The 20461-nt window shown below is 39.4% G+C and overlaps 1 protein-coding gene across 6 annotated transcripts in view; it reads right to left on the bottom strand.

Moving 5' to 3' along the window:
* LOC120308289 (arylsulfatase H-like) overlaps positions 1–20461 on the bottom strand; it is a 62437-nt gene that overhangs the window by 4074 nt on the left and 37902 nt on the right. The window contains exons 1-10 of one of the 6 annotated variants that reach the window (XM_039344160.1): positions 18008–18144; positions 17230–17291; positions 16362–16753; positions 15931–16052; positions 15654–15776; positions 14409–14826; positions 11429–11565; positions 9535–9669; positions 7377–7539; positions 6947–7068 (exon numbers count right to left, since the gene is read on the bottom strand). In XM_039344160.1, the coding sequence (XP_039200094.1) occupies positions 6947–7068; positions 7377–7539; positions 9535–9669; positions 11429–11565; positions 14409–14826; positions 15654–15774 (1096 nt within the window). In that variant the 5' untranslated portion in view covers positions 15775–15776; positions 15931–16052; positions 16362–16753; positions 17230–17291; positions 18008–18144. Of the gene's footprint in view, positions 1–5525; positions 6597–6946; positions 7069–7376; positions 7540–9534; positions 9670–11428; positions 11566–14408; positions 14827–15653; positions 15777–15930; positions 16053–16361; positions 16754–17229; positions 17292–18007; positions 18146–20461 lie in introns of those variants that run through there. The other 5 variants (XM_039344161.1, XM_039344162.1, XM_039344164.1 and 2 more) reach the window with 5 other exon arrangements.

Below are 20461 nucleotides of genomic sequence, written 5' to 3'. Positions count from 1 at the left end.
ATTCTTCTGGCCCAAACGAGGCACAGAGCTTTCCATAAATTCCATTGCAGCCATTCTGCTAATTCTGCCTTGTTCTTATGCTTTCTAAACACAGGCAATTTCTTCCAGCTTTAAATTACAATGCAGTCCTTAGTAAGCTCTGCGCCTGTAACCTGTTAGAGAATTTTAATTTCTCTGTTGGTGAAAAAATAAATCAGAAGCTTTCACAGTTGACTGCATTTAGCTGATTCAAAATAACTTCTTTATATTTATATCAAAATATTTAAAATACCATACATTCTTCTTTACAGCAACATAGCACAAATGAAGACTTCTTACAGAGAGATACAGAGACAGACCTGAGACTGAAAATTCAGCTCCTAACTCAATACCCTTTTTGCACAGACTCAGTAGCACTTTCTTCCCATTGGCTGACTGAATTACCACATGACTCTTCCTGCTCATGAATATTCCAACATACTTTTTTCATTTAAAGAATGTATTGGCTATAAAAATATTGTCAGAAACAGTCAATTGCTTGTTAATGGTCTCTGATTGTTGCAGCAAAATACTTCTATCCCAAAGAGGTTTTTTTTTTATCTTGAATGGTATTCTGTATTTTTATTCTTTTATTGGCCAAATGTGATTGGATATACAAGGAATTCATCTCTAGTGCATCAGCTGTCAGTGTACATACAAATAACAAAGTAATAATCATAAGATACCAATAGAAGAAAGTAATAGGAAAGATGAGGAGTATAATACTAATACACAGTGCTTTTTTTGAAGAAAAAAAAGGTGCCGGAACTCACACATGTCATACAAGGTTGCCTACCCTACAAGGTTCCATCCAAAAAAGGTGCTGGAACTCCAATCTGAACGTTGTATGACAAAAAAGCCCTGCTAATACAGCCCTGCTACATGGTTAAATATCCTTAAGCATAATGCAGTTAGAGATAAAAAAATCTGGAAAGTTTGAAGCATAAGAGCTTCATTTGTGAGTGGAAAATAGAAAAAAAATACAAAACTACACATTTTCATCTTACAGAAATATATCACCACTTTGTTACTCTTAGTAAAAAAAATTCTTTGATTTGTTTATAAAAGGTATGTTTGATATTTAAATTGAAAAGTAGTTATTTAGACAATAACTTTATTGATTAAATCACTGTAATTTTTTTAAAAATTAAACTCTAGAGTCACAAATTCCAAAAACTAGAGTTGAACATTTTTACATGTTTAAGAGAAGCAATCAGAAACTAAATAATCAGCTTTGTATGAAAGAATATAATTGTACATTTTGATTTTGATCTTCCATTATGTCAAATAAATAGGAAAAATACTTTATTTCAGCAGGGGGTGGACAGAACAGATAATGAAAAATATTCAAGGTTCACAATATAGATTTGTGAATTGTCTTAAAATCTCTCAGTTTTGAAACCTAATTTGCTGTACCTTGACAGTTTCTATCTATTTTGAGTCTGTATCAGTTTCTTAAAAGGGTAGATTTCTGCAGGGATTTGTTTTTGCATTGAAATAAACTGTTATATGTTACATGTTGGTTTCCCATTAGTACGTTATGTCATAATTTGATGTATTTCTGGACAGGCATCAATTTGTTTACATATCACCCATTTTAATTAAAATATTGGAAACTCGGGGATCAAGAGAAACTCAGGAACTTTAAATTCTGCTTTTTCCTCCCTAAACCTTTTGTTGATTTTTTTTGTTCCTGCAGCCCATCCACTTTCTCCTACTTCCTATATGTCACATCTTCTTATATATATTATTTTATTTTTTTAATAATTGGTGGTGTTGATGGACATTTTCAGGTCAGCTAAGGAAGTGCAAACCTTCATTTAATTTAACATGCAATTTTATATTTTGGACATCATGTCTATTTATTATGTGAATGATAGAAGTAAAGTACTATGGCATTCTTTCTAATATGATACATTCAATGAATAATCCAAATTGTCCCCATTGTAATTGAAACAACATCTACCATTACTTGCTTTATGCCAAAAGTGACCTCCATTTAAAATAATTGTTACATAATTAAATTGAACAGTTTTATTTATTTATTTATTTATTTAATTTTATTTATATGCCGCCCAATCCCAAAGGACTCAGGGCGGCGTACAAAATTAAAACAATCATCTAACAATAAAACAATAAAATAATACAATCATACAGCGTGTCCGATCATATCCCGCCCCCCCCCCCGGGGACATCAGCCCCAGGCCTGCCGGAACAGGAGAGTTTTAACAGCTTTCTTAAAGGCCGGCAGGGTGGGAGTAGTTCGAACCTCGGGGGGAAGTTGATTCCACCAGGTTGGAGCCACCACAGAAAAGGCCCTTCCCCGAGGGCCCACTAGCCGACATTGTCTGGCCGACAGGACCTGAAGGAGGCCCAAACTATGGGACCTCACCGGTCTCTGGGAACTGTGCAGCAGTATGCGGTCCTGTAAGTAACCTGGCCCTATGCCATGAAGGGCTTTAAAGGTGATAACCTTGAATTGCGTCTGGAGACCCACAGGAAGCCAGTGCAGCTCGCAGAGGATAGGTGATACGTGGGCGTACCTTGGCGTGCCCACAATCGCTCTCGCGGCTGCATTCTGAACCAACTGCAGCCTCCGAACGCTCTTCAAGGGTAGCCCCATGTAGAGCGCGTTACAGTAATCCAGTCTTGAGGTGACAAGGGCATGAGTGACCGTGAGTAAAGCCTCCCAGTCCAAATAAGGCCGCAACTGGTGCAGCAGGCGAACCTGGGCAAAGGTCCCCCTGGCCACAGCCGATAGATGTTGTTCCAAATTTAGATGTGAGTCCAGGAGGACACCCAAGTTGTGTGTCTGCACTGAGGGAGGTAAATTCCCCCTCCTAGGACTAATGATGGATCATCCAGTTGACCTTTGGGAGGCAAGTCCCAGAGCCACTCGGTCTTGTCAGGGTTGAGTCTAAGCCTGTTCACCCCCATCCAGACCCTCACATCTTCCAAGCACTGGCACATCACGTCGACTGCTTCACTGAAAGGACAAGGGGTGGAGATATATAATTGAGTATCATCCGCGTACTGATGATACCTCATCCCGTGTCGCTGAATGATCTCACCCAGCAGTTTCATGTAGATGTTAAAAAGGAGGAGGGGACAGGACCGAGCCCTGAGGCACCCCATGATCGAGGCGCCTAGGGGTCGATCTCTGTCCGCCCGCCAACACCGACTGCGACCTGTCAGAGAGGTAGGAGAAGAACCACCGCAATACGGTGCTGCCCACCCCCACCCAGATGATGCAGAAGGATACCATGGTCGATGGTATCGAAAGCCGCTGAGAGGTCAAGAAGCACCAGGATAGAGGAATGACCCCTATCCCGGGCTCGCCAGAGGTCATCGGTCAGTGCGACCAAAGCAGTCTCAGTGCTGTAGCCGAGCCTGAAACCAGATTGAAAAGGGTCCAGATAATTAGTTTCATCCAAGGATTGCAAGAGTTGGGATGCCACCACCTTCTCTACAACCTTCCCCACAAAGGGGAGGTTGGAGACAGGATGAAAGTTCTTCAAAACAGCTGGGTCCAGGGAAGGCTTCTTGAGGAGGGGCCTCACCACCGCTTCCTTTAAAGGTTGCGGGAAAGACCCCTCCATCAAGGAGGCGTTGATTATCGCCTGGAACCAGCCTCGTGTCACCTCCCTACCGGCAGAAACCAGCCAGGAGGGGCACGGGTCCAATAAACAGGTGGCAGCATTCATTGCCCTCATGGCCTTGTCCACTTCATCAGGGGTCACAGGCTCAAACTCGCTCCAGATAACATGACTAAGACCAGCCCCCGGCAACTCGGCTGGCACTGCCCAGTCGGAGTCCAGGTCTCTCTGAATCTGAGCGATTTTGTCCGACAGAAACTGAACAAACTCCTCAGCTCTCCCCTTCAAGGGTTCTTCCGCCTCCTCCACTTTAAGAAGGGAGCGGGTCACCCTAAACAAGGCAGCCGGGCGAGATTCTGCGGATGCAATAAGTGCGGAAAAGTGAACACGCTTTGCCGCCTTTATCACCACTAAATAAGTCCTAAGATAGGCTCTTAATAGTGATCGGTCAGATTCAGAGTTACTGGCCCTCCAACGTCGCTCTAGACGTCTCTTGTGGTGCTTCATCTCCCGGAGCTCCTCAGTAAACCAAGGCGCCCTCCGGGGACCACCACCACAGAGAGGTCGCAAAGGCGCAATTCGATCCAGGGCCCCGGATGCCGCCTCATTGGACGAGTTGTGGACAAGGGAGTCAGGTATTTCCCCAAGCTCCTCCTGGAACCGATCTGGGTCCATTAGGCGCCTGGGGCAGAACCACCTAGTCGGCTCCCTCTCCCTCATGGGGGAGTGATGCTCTGAAGTCCAGCCTCAATAGGAAATGATCTGTCCATGACAAGGGCGAGCCCTTAATTCCAGATCATGTCTCCATTCAAGGTCTCCTATGAGTCGGAGAATTACCTGGGTCAGGTCCATGGTTGCCATGGAAGCCATGAACTCTTGCACCACCTCTGAGCGATCGCCGAGTGATGGTAGGTTAAAGTCCCCCAGTACCATAAGTCTGGGGAACTCCACCGCCAACCCGGCTACTGACTCCAGCAACGCAGGCAGGGCTGTTGCAACGCAGCTGGGAGGTAGGTACGTCAGCAGCAAGCCCAACTGAACCTGTGAACCCAACTTCAATAGGAGGGACTCACACCCAACAACTTCCGGGGCAGGAATCCCACGAGGACTCAAGGACTTCCAAGCGATGACTGCCACTCCCCCACCCCTGCCCTGATGTCGAGGCTGATGAAGCACCACAAACCCATCCGGGCACATCTCCGAGAGGGAAACACCCCCCTCAGGGCCCAGCCAGGTTTCGGTTATACATGCCAGGTCCGCCCCGCTGTCCAATATTAAATCACAGACAAGGGGGGCTTTGTTGACAACGGACCTGGCATTAAGCAACAGCAGCCTACAACTAGGGCCCTGTACTCCCCTGTCACCAGTACTACAGGATGAGCCTTTTGAGGGGCCGGAACAAGGAATCGCTCTAATATAGTGAGTCCTCATTCCCCAAAGATGGCTTGCCCCTCGGCTCCTGCCATATCTGCCCATCCCAGTCATAACCGGGATGCTCCGACCTTCTCCCCTCCCCGGAGTACCCCCACCCTCACCAGCCTTCTCCCTTCCTGACCGGACTAGCTTTCCATACAGACCAAGCCCAAGGGTAAGTCCTGCCCCCCCTACTTTTGCTATTGCACTCAGCAGAGGGGGTACCAGGCTCCACCCCTGACTCCACCATTCTCATACCCCAAACACTCAGTACACATTCACACTCAATTTATATACATAAAAATAAAAATATTCACATTCATACGCCCTAAATACAATAATAAAATTTATACATAACAGGGCCACCATTCATCTACATACATACACATACCCACAACAAATATTCTCTAAAAAATATTGCCCCTCTGTGTCCCAGGCTGGTCCAATGTGGCCGGCTAGGTGATCATTAGGTACTTGTCTTGGGGCAGCCCGTACTTGGCCTTATGCTCCTCAAAGAGCTGGGTCAACTTCTCCAAGTACCTTTCGTGCAGCTCATCAATGGCTTCTCCGGACATCCAACAATTGTGTAAAGTCAACCCAGCCACGGCGGGACTGTAATTCGTCTTCTTCCATGGGGTGCCAGTGTAGGCCAGCTCCTCCGGCCTGCTTGACAGCCTCCCCAAGGGCCCATTCCCAACGCCGGCCCGCCGCTTTCCCCGGCAGGACCCAGCAACAGCGTACAATTGAAGCTGAAGATGCTGGCCTTGTTGTCACGCTTCCTCTTGTTGCTGGCCGTCACCGCAACGGCGGCAGTGGCGGTTGCCACCGAGGCAGTGGGTGAAGTCACATGGGGAGCCCAGGTCACCGGAGAAGGCCCCGCCGCGGAGCCCGAGGAAAACGACGAGGCAGCGGCAGCGATGATGGCGGAGAAAAAGGAAAAGGAAGCCGCGCACGGGGCAGCGAGGGTCGGCTGAGCACCAGGCCGGATTGCCCAGGCGGGCGGCTGCGTTGAGGCTTGCCGCCACGGGGGAGGCTGCGACTGCTGGTGGGGCAGGCTGGCACTCTCCAGTGGCAGAAAGTCGGGCCATGGGTCGCCGCCACGTGGGACGCGGGACATGCCGGGCGGCAGGGACGAGGCGGCGGCGGCCTCTAGGCACAACGAGGCGGCCGAGGCGGCGGACGAAGAAGTTGAGGAGGAGGCCGAGGAGGAGGCCGGGGCAGTGGGCTGGGGCAGCAGCAGCGGGCTGGGGCAGCGGCGGCGGCGGCGGCTGCTACTGCTACTGGCAGGCGAGCTGGCTCCGAGGCCTATCTCCTCTTCCCTCGGCCAGCTCCTCCAGCCCTTCCAGCTCAGCGGTGGAAGAGATCTTCGGGGTAGCTTCGCTTCCCGGCTCAAAGGCGAGGAAAACCTCCAGCTAAGTCCTTCTTGTAGATGTAGGTTGCGAAACTTCTAGATGACGTCCCTTTGTTGCACTTGTGCGGGTTTCCCTCTGATGAATATTGTCTCCCTTGAATATATGCTTCTTTCTATATGCCTTCAAATACTTGTGAAGTTATTCAGCGATCCATGACCTTGATTATTAATATATGCATTAATTAAATTTGAAAGGCTGCCAATCTATCTGGTAGTTTTCCAGATCATATCTGGTATTCTTAATTTTTAAATCTGATTTTTTTATTTCTAGTTCCATAAATGCAAAATATGTATCAGTTCATGCACAATTGCTATAAATTAAGTATAATCAAGTTATCAAAAGGCAATATTCTATTTGTATTCGTATTTGGCCAATTCCTTCAGTGTTTACCAAGCTATTTGATTATATTTTTAATAGAATTTATTTATTTATTTGCAAATTGGACAACTGGACAATAAATAGATAAAAATAATAATTACAAACAGGGGAACAAAGCTTTATACTCACTCTCCTTGTCATGCCAACGCACTGCATGTAAATATGTCCCACAGTAATGAAACATAAATTCATGAGCTGAACGCTGAACAATTCTGAGCAATAATTCTATCTGGTTCTTGCCATCAATTATCCTTTTAGAAGAAATAAAATTGAAGTCCATTAGTTGAATTAATCTCAGTCTTGATCAGTGATACCTTGACAACAAGTTCAGATCAGAACAAAAATATAATATTACACATATTGCTCATACTGGTGCATCATCTCTGAGAACAATGCTAAATAGTGACAAGGATATATTATTAAGGTAAAAACATAATTTAAGTGCATATAGATTATACTAACCTAATTGCTGATGAGAATAATAAAGATTGCAACTTTGCATATTTGTCTTAGTTAAAACTGAATACCTCTCAATCACTTTTAGAATAATACTGCATACCTGTCTTGTGGCACTGACGCCCCAGCCAAATACACCACTGTGGGGTAAATATCCATCAGGCTTGTGGGTTCCTCAAGAACAGTATTAGGAGCGATCTTTCCTGGCCATCTAACTATTCCAGGCACCCGGATTCCTCCTTCCCAACCTCCCATGCCCTTTCCACCTGCAGTGGAGGAAAAATGCATCATTAAATCTTAAATTACAGTCTTACATTTCTCCTTTCATTAATGCATTAATAATAAAGCCTAGGAAGAGAAATGAGTCCACTGGTTCCAGTCTCTTTTTCCTTCTGAATACGAAAGCTTTTGCATACACAAACCAACAAAAGCATCCACCAAATAAGCAAGTTTGCTTTTTAATTCAATTAAGATGTTTAATTGCAAACATCTTAACAGAATAACAGAGTTGGAAGGGACCTTGGAGATCTTCTAGTCCAACTCACTATTCAAGCAGGAAACCATTTCAGACAAATGGTTGTCCAGTCTCTTCTTAAAACCTCCAATTCTGGAGTACCCACAACCTCATTCCATTGACTAATTATTCTAACTGTCAGGAAATGTCTCCTTATTTCTAGGTTGGTTCTATCCTTGATTAGTTTCCATCCATTGCTTCTTGATTTACCTTCTAATGTATCTTATTAGAATGGAAACTTGCTCAAATTTCAGATCATTTTTGCAACAGAATATTCTTTTATAATTCAAATATAGATCTGATTCTTTATGCATCTTTCTTTTCTTATTTTGTGGGGCCATTTCTGAATAGGATCAAGCCTTCTTCCTTTTATCACCTGAACATATTTTAATATAGAAGTTTCTTATCCTGTATCAGAATATTGGTTCACCTAGCTCCATACAGCCAACATTGATCAATAACCCACAAATCACAGAGTTAAACATTAAACTGAGAAAAATTAAAAAGCATCCAATCCCAATGAGATATAAACTCAAACATATTGTGGAAAATAAACATGTAAGGCTGAGATTCAAAATAGATTCAAAGATCTGCATTCGAAGGCACAGTGTTTTGGCTATTGTGGGAATATGCTAAATGATTATAAAAAAGAAGTTGGAAAGCAGTGAGAAATATGGATATTTTGTTAATCAAACAAAGTCACAGAAATAGCTATGAAAAGAAGATGTTGTAAGCCAGAGGAGATCAACAGCAGTGTCATAACAAACAAGCATAAATAGGTTTTAATGATGGAACATAATGTTAACCAAAGATGGAAGGAGCATTCAAAAATCTGAACAAGGCCAACGAAGGTGACATTGCATTTGAGAGAGAAGACTTTTTGGACAACAAATAGTAAAAAGTGATATACACCAATTGCGAAATAGGGAAGCCTCAGGGATATATGAAATCCCCATAGGCCAATGTGGCAACAACAAAAGTCATGATAGTCCTTTGCCAACAAATATAGGGAAAATAAACAGTATAAATATATATCTATTTCCCAATGTCTAAAAGGGAAGATTTATAGGAATGCTTTAATTATAGGAAAATAGCCTAACAACACATTCTAGCAAGAGATTCAGAGAAGAATAACAATGGGCAAAATCAAACTGGGGATCTGTATAAACTCAGAAAAGAATTTGATGCTTCAATTGAGACAAAAGTTAGAATGGTAATTCACTGGTCATTCCTATTGCTATGTACAGATGGCATAAGGGATGAATTCTGCAAAGAAAAAGATTGATTCCTTTGAAATATTCCTTTGAAGTAGCTGATGGAAGCTACTTCTTTAGACAATCTAGAAGACCAAATGTCCAGTACTAAGGAAACCTGAATGTCACTGAACAAGGAATATGAAACAAAAACGATCATACTTTGGACCCATCATGAGGTCTGATGCATTTGTAGAAAAGATGACAATGGTGGACAAGACACAGCACATGAGATGGATAACTGAAATACTGGAAGCTACAGTTAAGTACCTACAAGAATTATGTACAGTGGCAAGAGGCAGGAGAGTTGGAGAGCTTTTTACCTGTAGAGTCACCAGGAGTTGGCTGTTACTTTATGGAACACAATATTTTACAGGCAAGTGTCAAAATACTGTAAAATTTCCTATGTGCCTCTGAATGATTTTTAAAGAAGTACTTTTCACTAATAATACTTGATCAATCAGTGCTGAAAGTTCTGCAGCCTACACTCTTACCTTTGTATTTACCATTCCAGCCACCCAGCCGTTCACCCCATTGAAAAATCTCTATTCTTCCTCCATTATCTGAAGTAAAGTATGTAAAAGTATCATTCTTCAATCCCTCTTTGTTGAGAGCAGCAAGAATGTTTCCTGCAGAGTTTAAGTAAAATACAGCTTATTGCCAAATAGGGGATTTAGCAATAAAATTAATATCTGAACAAAAAGAAGTAATACACTTATCTATTGTACATATCAAGATTTTTGGCTTCTCTTAATTAAAAAAAATATATGGAGAGTCTCCAGCTGTCTTTTTCCTGCAAAGCATTTCTTTCATTGGAATTAAGAAAAAAGGGAGTGGGGGATAGTTGCCAATAAGTACTAATTTTTAAGCCCTACATTAAAGATCAAAGTAACTTATTCAACCCTGTTCCCCATTCATAAATTACTCTACAAATAAAAAGAATTTGTCATTTGCATCACACATGTTAGCTTTATTACCAGATCATAAACATATCTATTGTATGTTCAACTTTAAATAAACATGATATAACCCTCAGTACTAAAATCACAAAATAAAATTGTCTCTGTTTCACAGTTAAAGAAATTAGGGAAACTGCTTTCTACCTATCGAAATCTTTTTCGTCTCTGATTTCACAGACCATTATGCAAAATTCAGGTTCATTATAATGGGTTAATTATAATATTAAACAAACAAACAAAGGTTTCTGTGACATCCTGGCAACACCAAGAAACATCAGGAACAAGTGGGACAATGAGATAATGGAAGATATATCATATTGCTTCAGCCTATCCCACTCTACAAGAACAACTCTCATCATTTTTTTATTATTTCTCAAATGGTGTTTACAGAGACCTCATTCTATCTGGACCCTCATCCCATATAGAAAACTACTGGGTATTTGTCTGCAGTCTTAGAAGATAGAGATGCTGACAATTCATTTGTTCAATAAAGGATTTAATGCAAAGGTTAAACAGTGTTGGGCCAAATGATGCATTAGTTTTCCATTTTTCAAGGCTGTATAAGTGACAGACATTTCCCTTGATCTTACTCTCATGGTACTATTAAAAAATAGTAGCCTGGCATGGGGGACAGAGAGGCCCACACAACCATGAGAATTTCTACCTGCCTTTATTAACAACTGTTGGCCTCCTGATCTTGGAATTTTATAAAGTTTTTTTTTATAATTTTAAACATTTTTAAAATTTAACAATTAAATTTTTCATTCTGGGTTTTTATGCTTAATTTTATTGACTAAATTGTACACCATCAGAGACCTTCTCTGAGGGATATGGGCAGCTAAGAAATATGATACATACATACGTACATACATACATACATGATGTCTTTTCCAGAGTTTATGCTTTGAATTAAACTAGCTCTAAAATCAGTAAATATCCATCACATGGATCCTACTGTTCAAATTCTGCCTGTTCTTCAGATAGTAGCTTTTTTCCTTTATCTACTCCTGTAATATCCATACAAAGGTTTGGCATGCAGTCAGCTGATGGTGTTGTAGAGAAAATAGAACGGTAATTAGCTGGATCCACTATATTTTCCTTCTTAAGTATGATAAATGCAACATACAATGTGATATCAATAGACCAAAGAATATGAAGCATCCAGCTTCTAACATTTCTCCTCTTACTTGTTCTGCAAAAACTAGATTTAGTTATATTTCTCTTTCTTTCTTTGACAGGAAATAACTTAATGAGTATATATGAAACACTATTTTTTTTGTCTTAAAATGTATGTATAGAAGAGGAATTATATATTTTGTCCCTAATTATTGGCAGATAAGGTATATAAAAACAATTGAATATGTTAAAGATGTTGAAGATCAATAAAAAGAAAAGGGTTCCAGGAAAGTTGACAATTTTAATTACTCACCAACCATCCAATCCATTTCCATAACATTGTCTCCATATAAGCCATGCTTGCTTGTTCCATGGAACAAACTGGTGCTATAACATGGTGTGTGGACATGTAAGAATGAAACAAAAAGGAGGAATGGCCTGTTTTTGTTTCTGGAAAAAACAAAGATAAAATAAATCAACTCAGTGTTAAAAGTATAGGTGGTCCTCAACTTACGACAATTGAACACAAAATTCATTGCTAATCAAGACAGTTGTTAACTGAATTTTGCCCCATTTTATGACCTTTCTTGCCACAGTTGTTAAGTGAATCACTGCAGTTGTTAAGTTAATAACACAATTGTTAAGTTAATCTTGCTTTCCCATTGACTTTACTTTTCACAAAAGGTGATCACATGATCCTGGGATACTGCAAACACCATAAATATGAGCCAATTGCCAAGTGTATGAATTTTGATCATATGACTATAGGGATGCTACCATGGTCATAAATGTAAAAATTGGTTGTAAGTCATTTTTTTCAGTGCCATTGTAACTTTGAATGGTCGCTAAATAAATGGTTTTAAGTCAAGGACTACCTGTATGTCATTTAGCCAAGTGGAATTAATGGGTGACACTATTATATGATATCAGACTTTATTTGCTCTTCTCCAATGGAGGGCTATATTGCTATAGGCTGAAAACTAGATGGGGAGATAAAGAGACAGAGGATGAAAGAAAAGCAGCAGTGAAAAAGCATGTCCTCGGTACAAATGTTTTGGTTGCTAGGATATTGCACCTGCACAGAAGGGGTTTTAGAGGGCAGATCCCAAGCATAAGCATGGACAAAGAGTGTCCTGTCTGCCTAATAGTATGCTTCTTTTAAATTTTTTTACTCCTTTGCTGTGGTAAAAAAAGGGATACTTGTGGATTTTACTCCGCTAGTTGTTGCCAATCATAGAAGGCAGTGCTCATCTCAATTTCAAGGCCACTGAGCCAGTACTGTCCAAAGACATTTCTGTGGTCATGAGGCCAGCATGACATCACAGAGTGCTGTTACTTTAGCACCAAAGTGGTACCTATTTATCTATTCAAAAGTGTATGCTTTCAGATACATAGATTGGCAGGAGCTGGACAAGGACAGGAGTTCATCTTGTTGAACGGTGCTCAGGTCTCGAACCTGGGCTGTCAGCTTTCTAGCCAACAAGCCCAGCATCTTAACCGCTGAGTCACCATACAACCCTTGCTGTGGGAGAACTAGTTATTTAGACTAAGCATCAATTATCCTTGTTGCTGATTCTGGTTCAAATTAAATTTGTGTAATGCATAACTTATGACTACATGTGCATGGATAAAGATTATAGATTTTCCATATCTTTTTCCCATGGAAAGTGCAAGATAAAGCCATATTTCAAATTCAAATGAATCCTTGTTATAGGTATAGATAAATATCTCTGGTCATAAGAATATCTTTGGCTGAAATGTATCAATATATTTGTAAAGCATTCTGATCCTTAATATTACAGCAAAACTAATTTCCCCATAGCAAAGTCTGGGTCTAGAGAGATCTATATACAGAATATACTCTCTATCTTATCAATGTTAGGCTTTCAAGAAATGTTAGGCTTTCAGGAACATGCAAAAATGCAAAGACTATAGCAATTTGTTGGGTGCTGCTGCTTGAAAAGTATGGCATTGTTAGTATAATGTTTTTGTGGTTATTAATATTATTGCAGGATCCAATCTGAGTTGGTCACCGGTACCAGAGGTTTATTCTTCCAAGCTTTCGGACTCAGTTCGGGCTCTAGCATGAGTCTGAAAGCTTGGAATAATAAACCTCTGGTTCTGGTGACTGACTCAGATTGGATCCTGCAACATTATCCTGGCACATGTATATTTGCTTTCATTAATATTATTCATGGAGCTATTTTAAACATCTTATTTTGTAGTCAACCCTGTTAAGATTGTGCACAGAAATCAAACAAGATACTCCATATGTGTTAATGCATAAAAACAAACCAGAGAACCTAAGATACTAAGCAGTATCATTTTTTAAAGAATAATTGCCAAGACAACATTAGATAGATTGGGTAGTATGGATTAGTTAATGTGGATATTTCTGATCCTGAGTTGAAATACAAGGGGTGTGGTACTTGTGGCAAGATATCTACAGGTTCATCTATAGGGCACATTTTGAATTTTCTTCCACATTGAACACAGAAAATAACATCAACAGTGGCTCTGCTTGCTGTCATTCGTGTGCTTGAGATCTCCTGTCTAAATTACTGCAATGTGCTCTACATTGGCTGCCGTTGAAGAGCATTTGAAAGCTTCCGCTGATACAGAATGAAGCTGTAGGGGTAGTAAATGGTGTCAGTTACTCAGCACATGTAGTCCCACTGGTTTGTGAGTTGTCAGTATGTTTCTGGTGAAATCCAAGGTGCTGGTTGTCACCTTTAAAGCCCTTCATGGCTTGAGAGATTACTTGTGGTACTATTTTTTTCCAGTTGTTTCTACCAGTCCAATCCAGTCTGCAGATTGGCATGCTCCAAGTTCTGTCAGTCAAGGAATATCAGCTGGCGGGGACCAGGAGATGTGGAGTTTTTTTTGCCATTGTGACTACCCTTTGAAACATCCTCCCTTCAAAGAGTAGGATGGCCCTGGCTTTACTGGCCTTTTGTAAGGCCTTGGAGACCTGGTTATGTCCCTGGGCCTGGAGTCCCAAGGGTGTGAAGGGTCATATTTCTGGTTATATTTAATATCAATGGATTGTGATATTTTTCTCACCTGCTATATGTATTTAATCTTTAATATGTGATTGTAAGTTGTGATTGCAGTTTCTTAACTGATTCTATGATTGTTTGTTACAGAGAATCACTTGTTTGAGATAGGCAGACATATATATTGAATGAACGAATAAATGAATGAACAAACAAACAAATGAATGGGTGGATAGATGGAATCAAGCACATGTTCAATATTGTGGGAATATTCTACTGAAGTTGGATATTAGTTACCTTTCAATAAATGAGACAGCTTCCCTCACTATCCTAAAAGCCACATCCTCTAGTTTCAGTGGTTGTTGAATGATTTCATGATTTCTGAACATCAGACAGTTCCAGGATTTCAGTAATAAATAATGCACAAAAGTATAGGTAATATAGAGAATGCCACACAATATAATGATGAAAATTATTTTCCATTTCAAAGAAACCAAACCAATAATCTTTCCAACCAGAAGAGTAAACAGCACAATGGCAACTATTTGAACATAATATGGATTATTATTTCCTGGTTCAAGCTCTGAATATTCCCAACTCAGACAATCGTTCACAAGAGTGAAAGGATCACCATAGAAATAATCAAAGCCATTGTTTAAAGGATGGTGGCAATGGTCATTGTGAGATTCACAGTTCAAACCCTGATGCCATTTTCCTGAAAATACAAATACAAAAATGATTGTTAATAGCTCAGCAAAAATAGATTCAACATTTATGTATAAGGATTAATAATCAATTTGATAACCATTTACTAGAAAGGACACATGCTCAAAAGTGGAAAAAATAATATAGTGAAGTGAAGAACATTTGTAGAAATACAATTCCTGTCATTTACATCTAATAGAGCCAATTCTGAATGATGCTGGCAACTCAAGTCAGCAACCTTAAGAGGGATCCATGCTCTTCAGCCTAATGTAAATCAGTTCAGACGTAGGTAGAAATTTTACTGAATTCCATGGGATTTTCCCCCAAGGTAAACATGCCCAGTTTTGTGCCAGTTATAAATCAATTATTTAAAAGAGGGAAACCATAAATCCTGACTTTTTAACTTTTGAAAACTCTTGGAACATATGGAAGCAGAACCAACCTAGCATTAGAGCTGTTTTTTGCAGCAATCTGCATACTGTGAAATAAACTATATTATATTATGTTACAACTGTATTCTTGAAGAGATGAGATTATAAGATATTATGCCTATATTAAGTAGCTACTGTTATTGTGTATTTTGCTTTGGGGGGTCATTAAAATGTATGTTACTTTGCCCTGATCAACCTAAAATATGTATACTTTTTTGTTTGGAATAGGAATAGGAAGTGTAGGTTTTATACTTTCAAATATGAAGAGTAAAAGCTGTAATGATCCAAAGAAATATAGCTTATTCCATACTAAAATGTTATTCTTTCATCTGAAAAACTTGGGGAAAGGAATTTAAATCTGAATTGAGGTTGAACCCTGAAACTTGTCATTATGAACTCACATTACCTATTATGCCAGTAGTGTAACCTTGCTGCTGTAATAAGGTAGCAAATGTGGTTTCATTTGTAGGCAGCCCTCCTGTGGTACCAGGACCAGCCTCGACATGCCTTTCAGTCGTAGCTGCCATGCCTAAAATATCAAAAAGAGAATACACAATAAATATATTTAATATGCAATATGAAGGTCTAGCTACTCTTTCCATCTAATATAGTTCTCAAAACAGAATAGCATATCCACAAGTAAGCAACCTTCTTGTCTGCTATTTTCACAAAAATCTACCAACCTGATCTGTTGGGATATCTACCAGTCAGGAAAGCAGATCTGCTTGGAGTACAAAGAGATGATGCACTAATATGCTGAGTAAGTTTTACCCCTTCTTTTGCCAGCTGATCAATATTTGGTGTCCTAAAAAGGAGAGTGAAAATGATACCCAAATATAATTGTCTGTCTCATCTTCAAGAATTCTAACAAAGCAAAACATTAGCACTTCTTTTCAGAATAAGGCCTAAAACTCTGTCTCAAGTGATATGCTGGGGACCAAGTCCCAACATTGCCTACTGATGCTGGTTCAACGATGATGCACTGTCTTACTAAGGTTTAATTCCTGATGACTTTCCATCATCTAGTTCAATATGGTTAAGATACATATAAAGATTACATGATACAGCCAAATTATCCTTTATATCTTTTATTGTGTTTCTTTACATTATGTACCTGGAGCTTCTGGATTAGCTAAATTTGCTATTTTCACATGCTTGATTGATGATCAGCAGAAGACTTGGTAATTTTTATTTGATAGGTATTCACAGTATCTCAGGGGTGGGGTGGGGTTAATGGATGAGATCACAGTTTTGTTGATTTCTTGTTGGAGCAGTGTTGAGCAGGTATTTCTGATTCCTCTTTCCTTCTGAGTTCTTAGTCCAGAACATAACCATTCTGATCATCATCATGAATCTCACATTGTGTAACTCTGCAATTCTTTATTCCCTGGTTAACAGCTTTCCAAGCCCTAAGAGGTTGACTCTGTGATTTCTTCTTTCAACCTTTGTGATAGCGAGATTGTTTTCAAAATGTGTTAAATATCTTTTTCTCTGGCTACTGAGTTACTGTAAAGAAAGCATTGGGGGGAGAGGGAAGGAAGGGAAAAGCAATGTAGCAATTGTCTACATTCTTCATTAAAAAAAAGTAAGGAATGCCAATCTCAAACCATATTTCCAGGATTATATCTATCAAAGCAATCCTACTTTTGCAGTTAGTCATTGCTGAACGTGCAAAATTGTCAAATACAATTAAATTATCATGTACAATTAAGGTTTATATAAAATTAACACTAGAAATTCCTGATTTTATCTAACTTGTTGCTAATTTAACTTGTAATAAATAAGATGAATTTGAATCAATCCTATTATCCCTATTCAATTGTTATTAATCCCAAGCATTTACCACATAATCATTCCTGAAAAGCCCTCCCCTCCCATATATCCATGGTGTCAGTTACTGCACTGAATATAAATTTCTGTAAGATAGAAGCTGCTTTGGCTCATATGAAACCAAATGCATTACATGTACATTTATAAATTACCTGGGTTCTATATGTAAGAGTGTGGGGAGTCATTTGTTTGACATCAGTGGATGACAGTCTCTCTGTCATACAAAGGAGACATGACATTTAGAAAGAAAGGGGTTAGACAGGAATATAATCTCTTTTTCTTCTTCAAGTCAAAGATGTTGTGTGACTGATTTAGCTTTGCAAGTCAGGTATTATTCAGCAATTGCTGTTGCCACTAGATGGCAAAACTGAATGGGACTATAAGAAATCTGACGCGTTATGGAAACTGATGCTCATTTTGAAGTCTGTTGGAAATGCATAATTGGATAACTTAATCAAATTACTATGATTTCTTTTGTCAAGTTTGCTTATGAAAATTCTTGTCTTGTGTGACTAAAATTTGATTATAAGAATGATTATGCTTAAGGGGCTTCTGTTGCGTGTCTTCTATTTTTGTGTTCTTCACCCCTTTTTCTAAGTGAACAGGCATAGTAATACAAGAGATCACTCTCCTAAATTCAAATATCTATTCATATCATAGGTACCTGCTTCCTTATATAACAATCATGATGCATGTGATGTCACTTAGACATGTACTAGGTATCTATGATTCATATTGTAGGCCTAACTCTATATGTATCTTTTATATGGCTTCTTAGATAGTTTGCACTGATAGACAATATTTTCATATCATTTAATTTAGCTTTCTTATTATCCCCTATTAGAAATTAGTGCATTATTCTTGAATAGTTTTAAAAAACTCTTTAAAATCTAATTTTAGAAAGATACTTTATTTTTTTGTAACATTTACCTGATAGTATCATTTCCAAAGCATCCCAAATCGCCAATTCCAAGATCATCTGCCATTAAGATCAAAATGTTAGGTTTTGACATGCTGGTTACCCAGATTTGGAAAAATAAGATGGAAACAAGCAAAACAGTTGAATAACTGTAAAAATAAGAGCAATATTACCAGTAGATTAGAATTTTCAAAAAAGGAAATGTCCCACAATTATCACAGGTACAGGTTTTCTTCAACAGAATCACATACAGCTTGCAATATCTTCTGATGCCAAAGTTTTATTGAAATGTTGTAGCTTCTTCTCCAACTTTTGGTTACCTCTTTTCTTAATCAGAAAATGGACTATGGTGATATTTATTCAGGAAATATGATATTAATTTGCACAAACAAGTTGCTTTTTCAACCAGACAGTAGAGAATTTGAGCTGGATATAGAAATGTTAGTGCCTCTTTCAGGCACAGCTGCACTTTCAATAAGCAGAGTTATTAAATGCAGGATCCAATCTGAGTTGGTCACCAGGATCAGAAGTTTTGTCTTCCAAACTTTCAGACTCATGTTGGAGCCCACCTTCAGGGAACTTCTCTCTAGCAGAGTGTGTGCTGTTCTGTATGTGGTATTTATGGTGCCTGCTGTAAGTGGCTTTTTAGATGTTGATTGGGGTGTATCAACAGGAGTGCTGATTTACTACCAGGCTATCAAGTACTTAGAAGGCAAGGACTGAACCGCACAAGTAAATGACAGCTAAGCACTTTAAAGCCAGCCATCAACACACCCCAATCAACATCTAAAAAGCCACTTATAACAGGCACTATAAATACTGTAAGGTCCCAGTCCCTTACTTAAACTTGAAATACCATATCAATCTTGTTGGAATATTCATGAGCAGGAAGAGTCATGTGGTAATTCAGTCAGCCAATGTGAGAAAAGTGCTACTGAGTCTGTGCAAAAAGGGTATTGAGTTAGGAACTGGATTTTTTATTCAGTCTCAGGTCTGTCTCTGTATCTCTCTGTAAGAAGTCTTCATTGTGCTATGTTGCTGTAAAGAAGAATGTATGGTATTGTAAATATTTTGATATGAATATAAAGAGGTTATTTGAATCAGCTAAATGCAGTCAATTGTGAGAGCTTCTGATTTATTTTTACCAACAGAGAAATTAAAATTCTCTAACAGGTTATGGGCCCAGAGCTTACTAAGGACTGCATTGTAATTTAAAGCTGGAAGAAATTGCCTGTGTTTAGAAAGTATAAGAACAAGGCAGAATTAGCAGAATGGCTGCAATGGAATTTGAGGAAAACTCTGTGCCTCGTTTGGGCCAAAAAATTACATTGTGTGGGCTGCTAAAATGGAATGTTTGCTGAAAGCAAAAGAGCTGTGGTATATTGTAGAAAATCCACACGTGTTTGCAGCTGCTGATCAGAAAAGTCATGATCGAGCAATGGCTTATCTCATCTTGAATTTAGATGATGAACAATTTCTAAATGTTGCAAATTTAAAGACTGCAAAGGAGATTTGGTTGAAGTTGAGAGCTGTGCACGTGAATGTTTCTGCATGCAATATAGTGCAATTGTCAAGAAAACTTTACAGGGCCTGTTTGCAACCAAGCAAATCTGTGGAACAGCATTTAAATTAAATGCAAAGTTTATTTTTGGACTTAGAACAACGTGGGATTAAATTCCCTGAGTCCCAGAAGGTTTTATTGGTGTTGAACAGTTTAGATAAAACCTGGGATACAGTTTCTGCAATATTTGAGTGTAAAGAATAGCAAGACTTAAATTTTGAAGCTTTAAAGGCATGTTTGATTAATGAAAAAGAAAAGCGCCATTTTAGGAACAGCCACAAGGAGGTGAAATTCCTGAGGAGGGAGTCCAGACTGCAAGTCTCCGGAGAAGGAACAAGCAGCAGATGGGACCAAGTGCAACAAAGGAAAGATTGTGCAAGCAGAGGGCTCAGCAAGAGAAAAATTGCTACATTTGTGGTGCAAGCACACATCTGAAAAGGAACTGTTTGCAGAGGAACAATTTACAGCGAAGGACATTTATGCAAGCAAAGAAGACTGATTTGCAAATGGAACATTTTGGTGATGCAAACGTTTGCTATAGCAACAACAGAGACAAGTGGCTAATAGATAGTGGGGCAAGTCAAACAATTGTTAATGACTCTGAATTATTTTGCAGGTTTGTTCCAGCAGCACAAGAAGCTGTAGCTTTGGCAAATGGCCAGAAAGTAAAAGTCATTGGAAGAGGCGATGTAAAAATTCCATATTTAGAATCAAAGTTTACCAATGTGCTTTGTGTACCTGAGATGGAACATAATTTGTTAAGTGTGTCTAATTCAGACAAACAAGGTTTTGAGGTCATTTTTGTAAATGGGAAATGTCTCATCAAAAGGAATGGGAATATTTGTGCAGAAGGCATAAAGGAAGATAATCTATATGTATTGCAGGGACAAAAGGTTCAATGTTC

Source organism: Crotalus tigris, unplaced genomic scaffold (genome assembly GCF_016545835.1).
Source record: "Crotalus tigris isolate CLP2741 ecotype Arizona unplaced genomic scaffold, ASM1654583v1 scf7180000017893.383635, whole genome shotgun sequence".
NCBI lineage: Eukaryota > Metazoa > Chordata > Lepidosauria > Squamata > Viperidae > Crotalus > Crotalus tigris.
The sequence above is the reverse complement of the archived record's forward strand: the minus strand, read 5'-3'. Positions and strand labels throughout refer to the sequence as shown.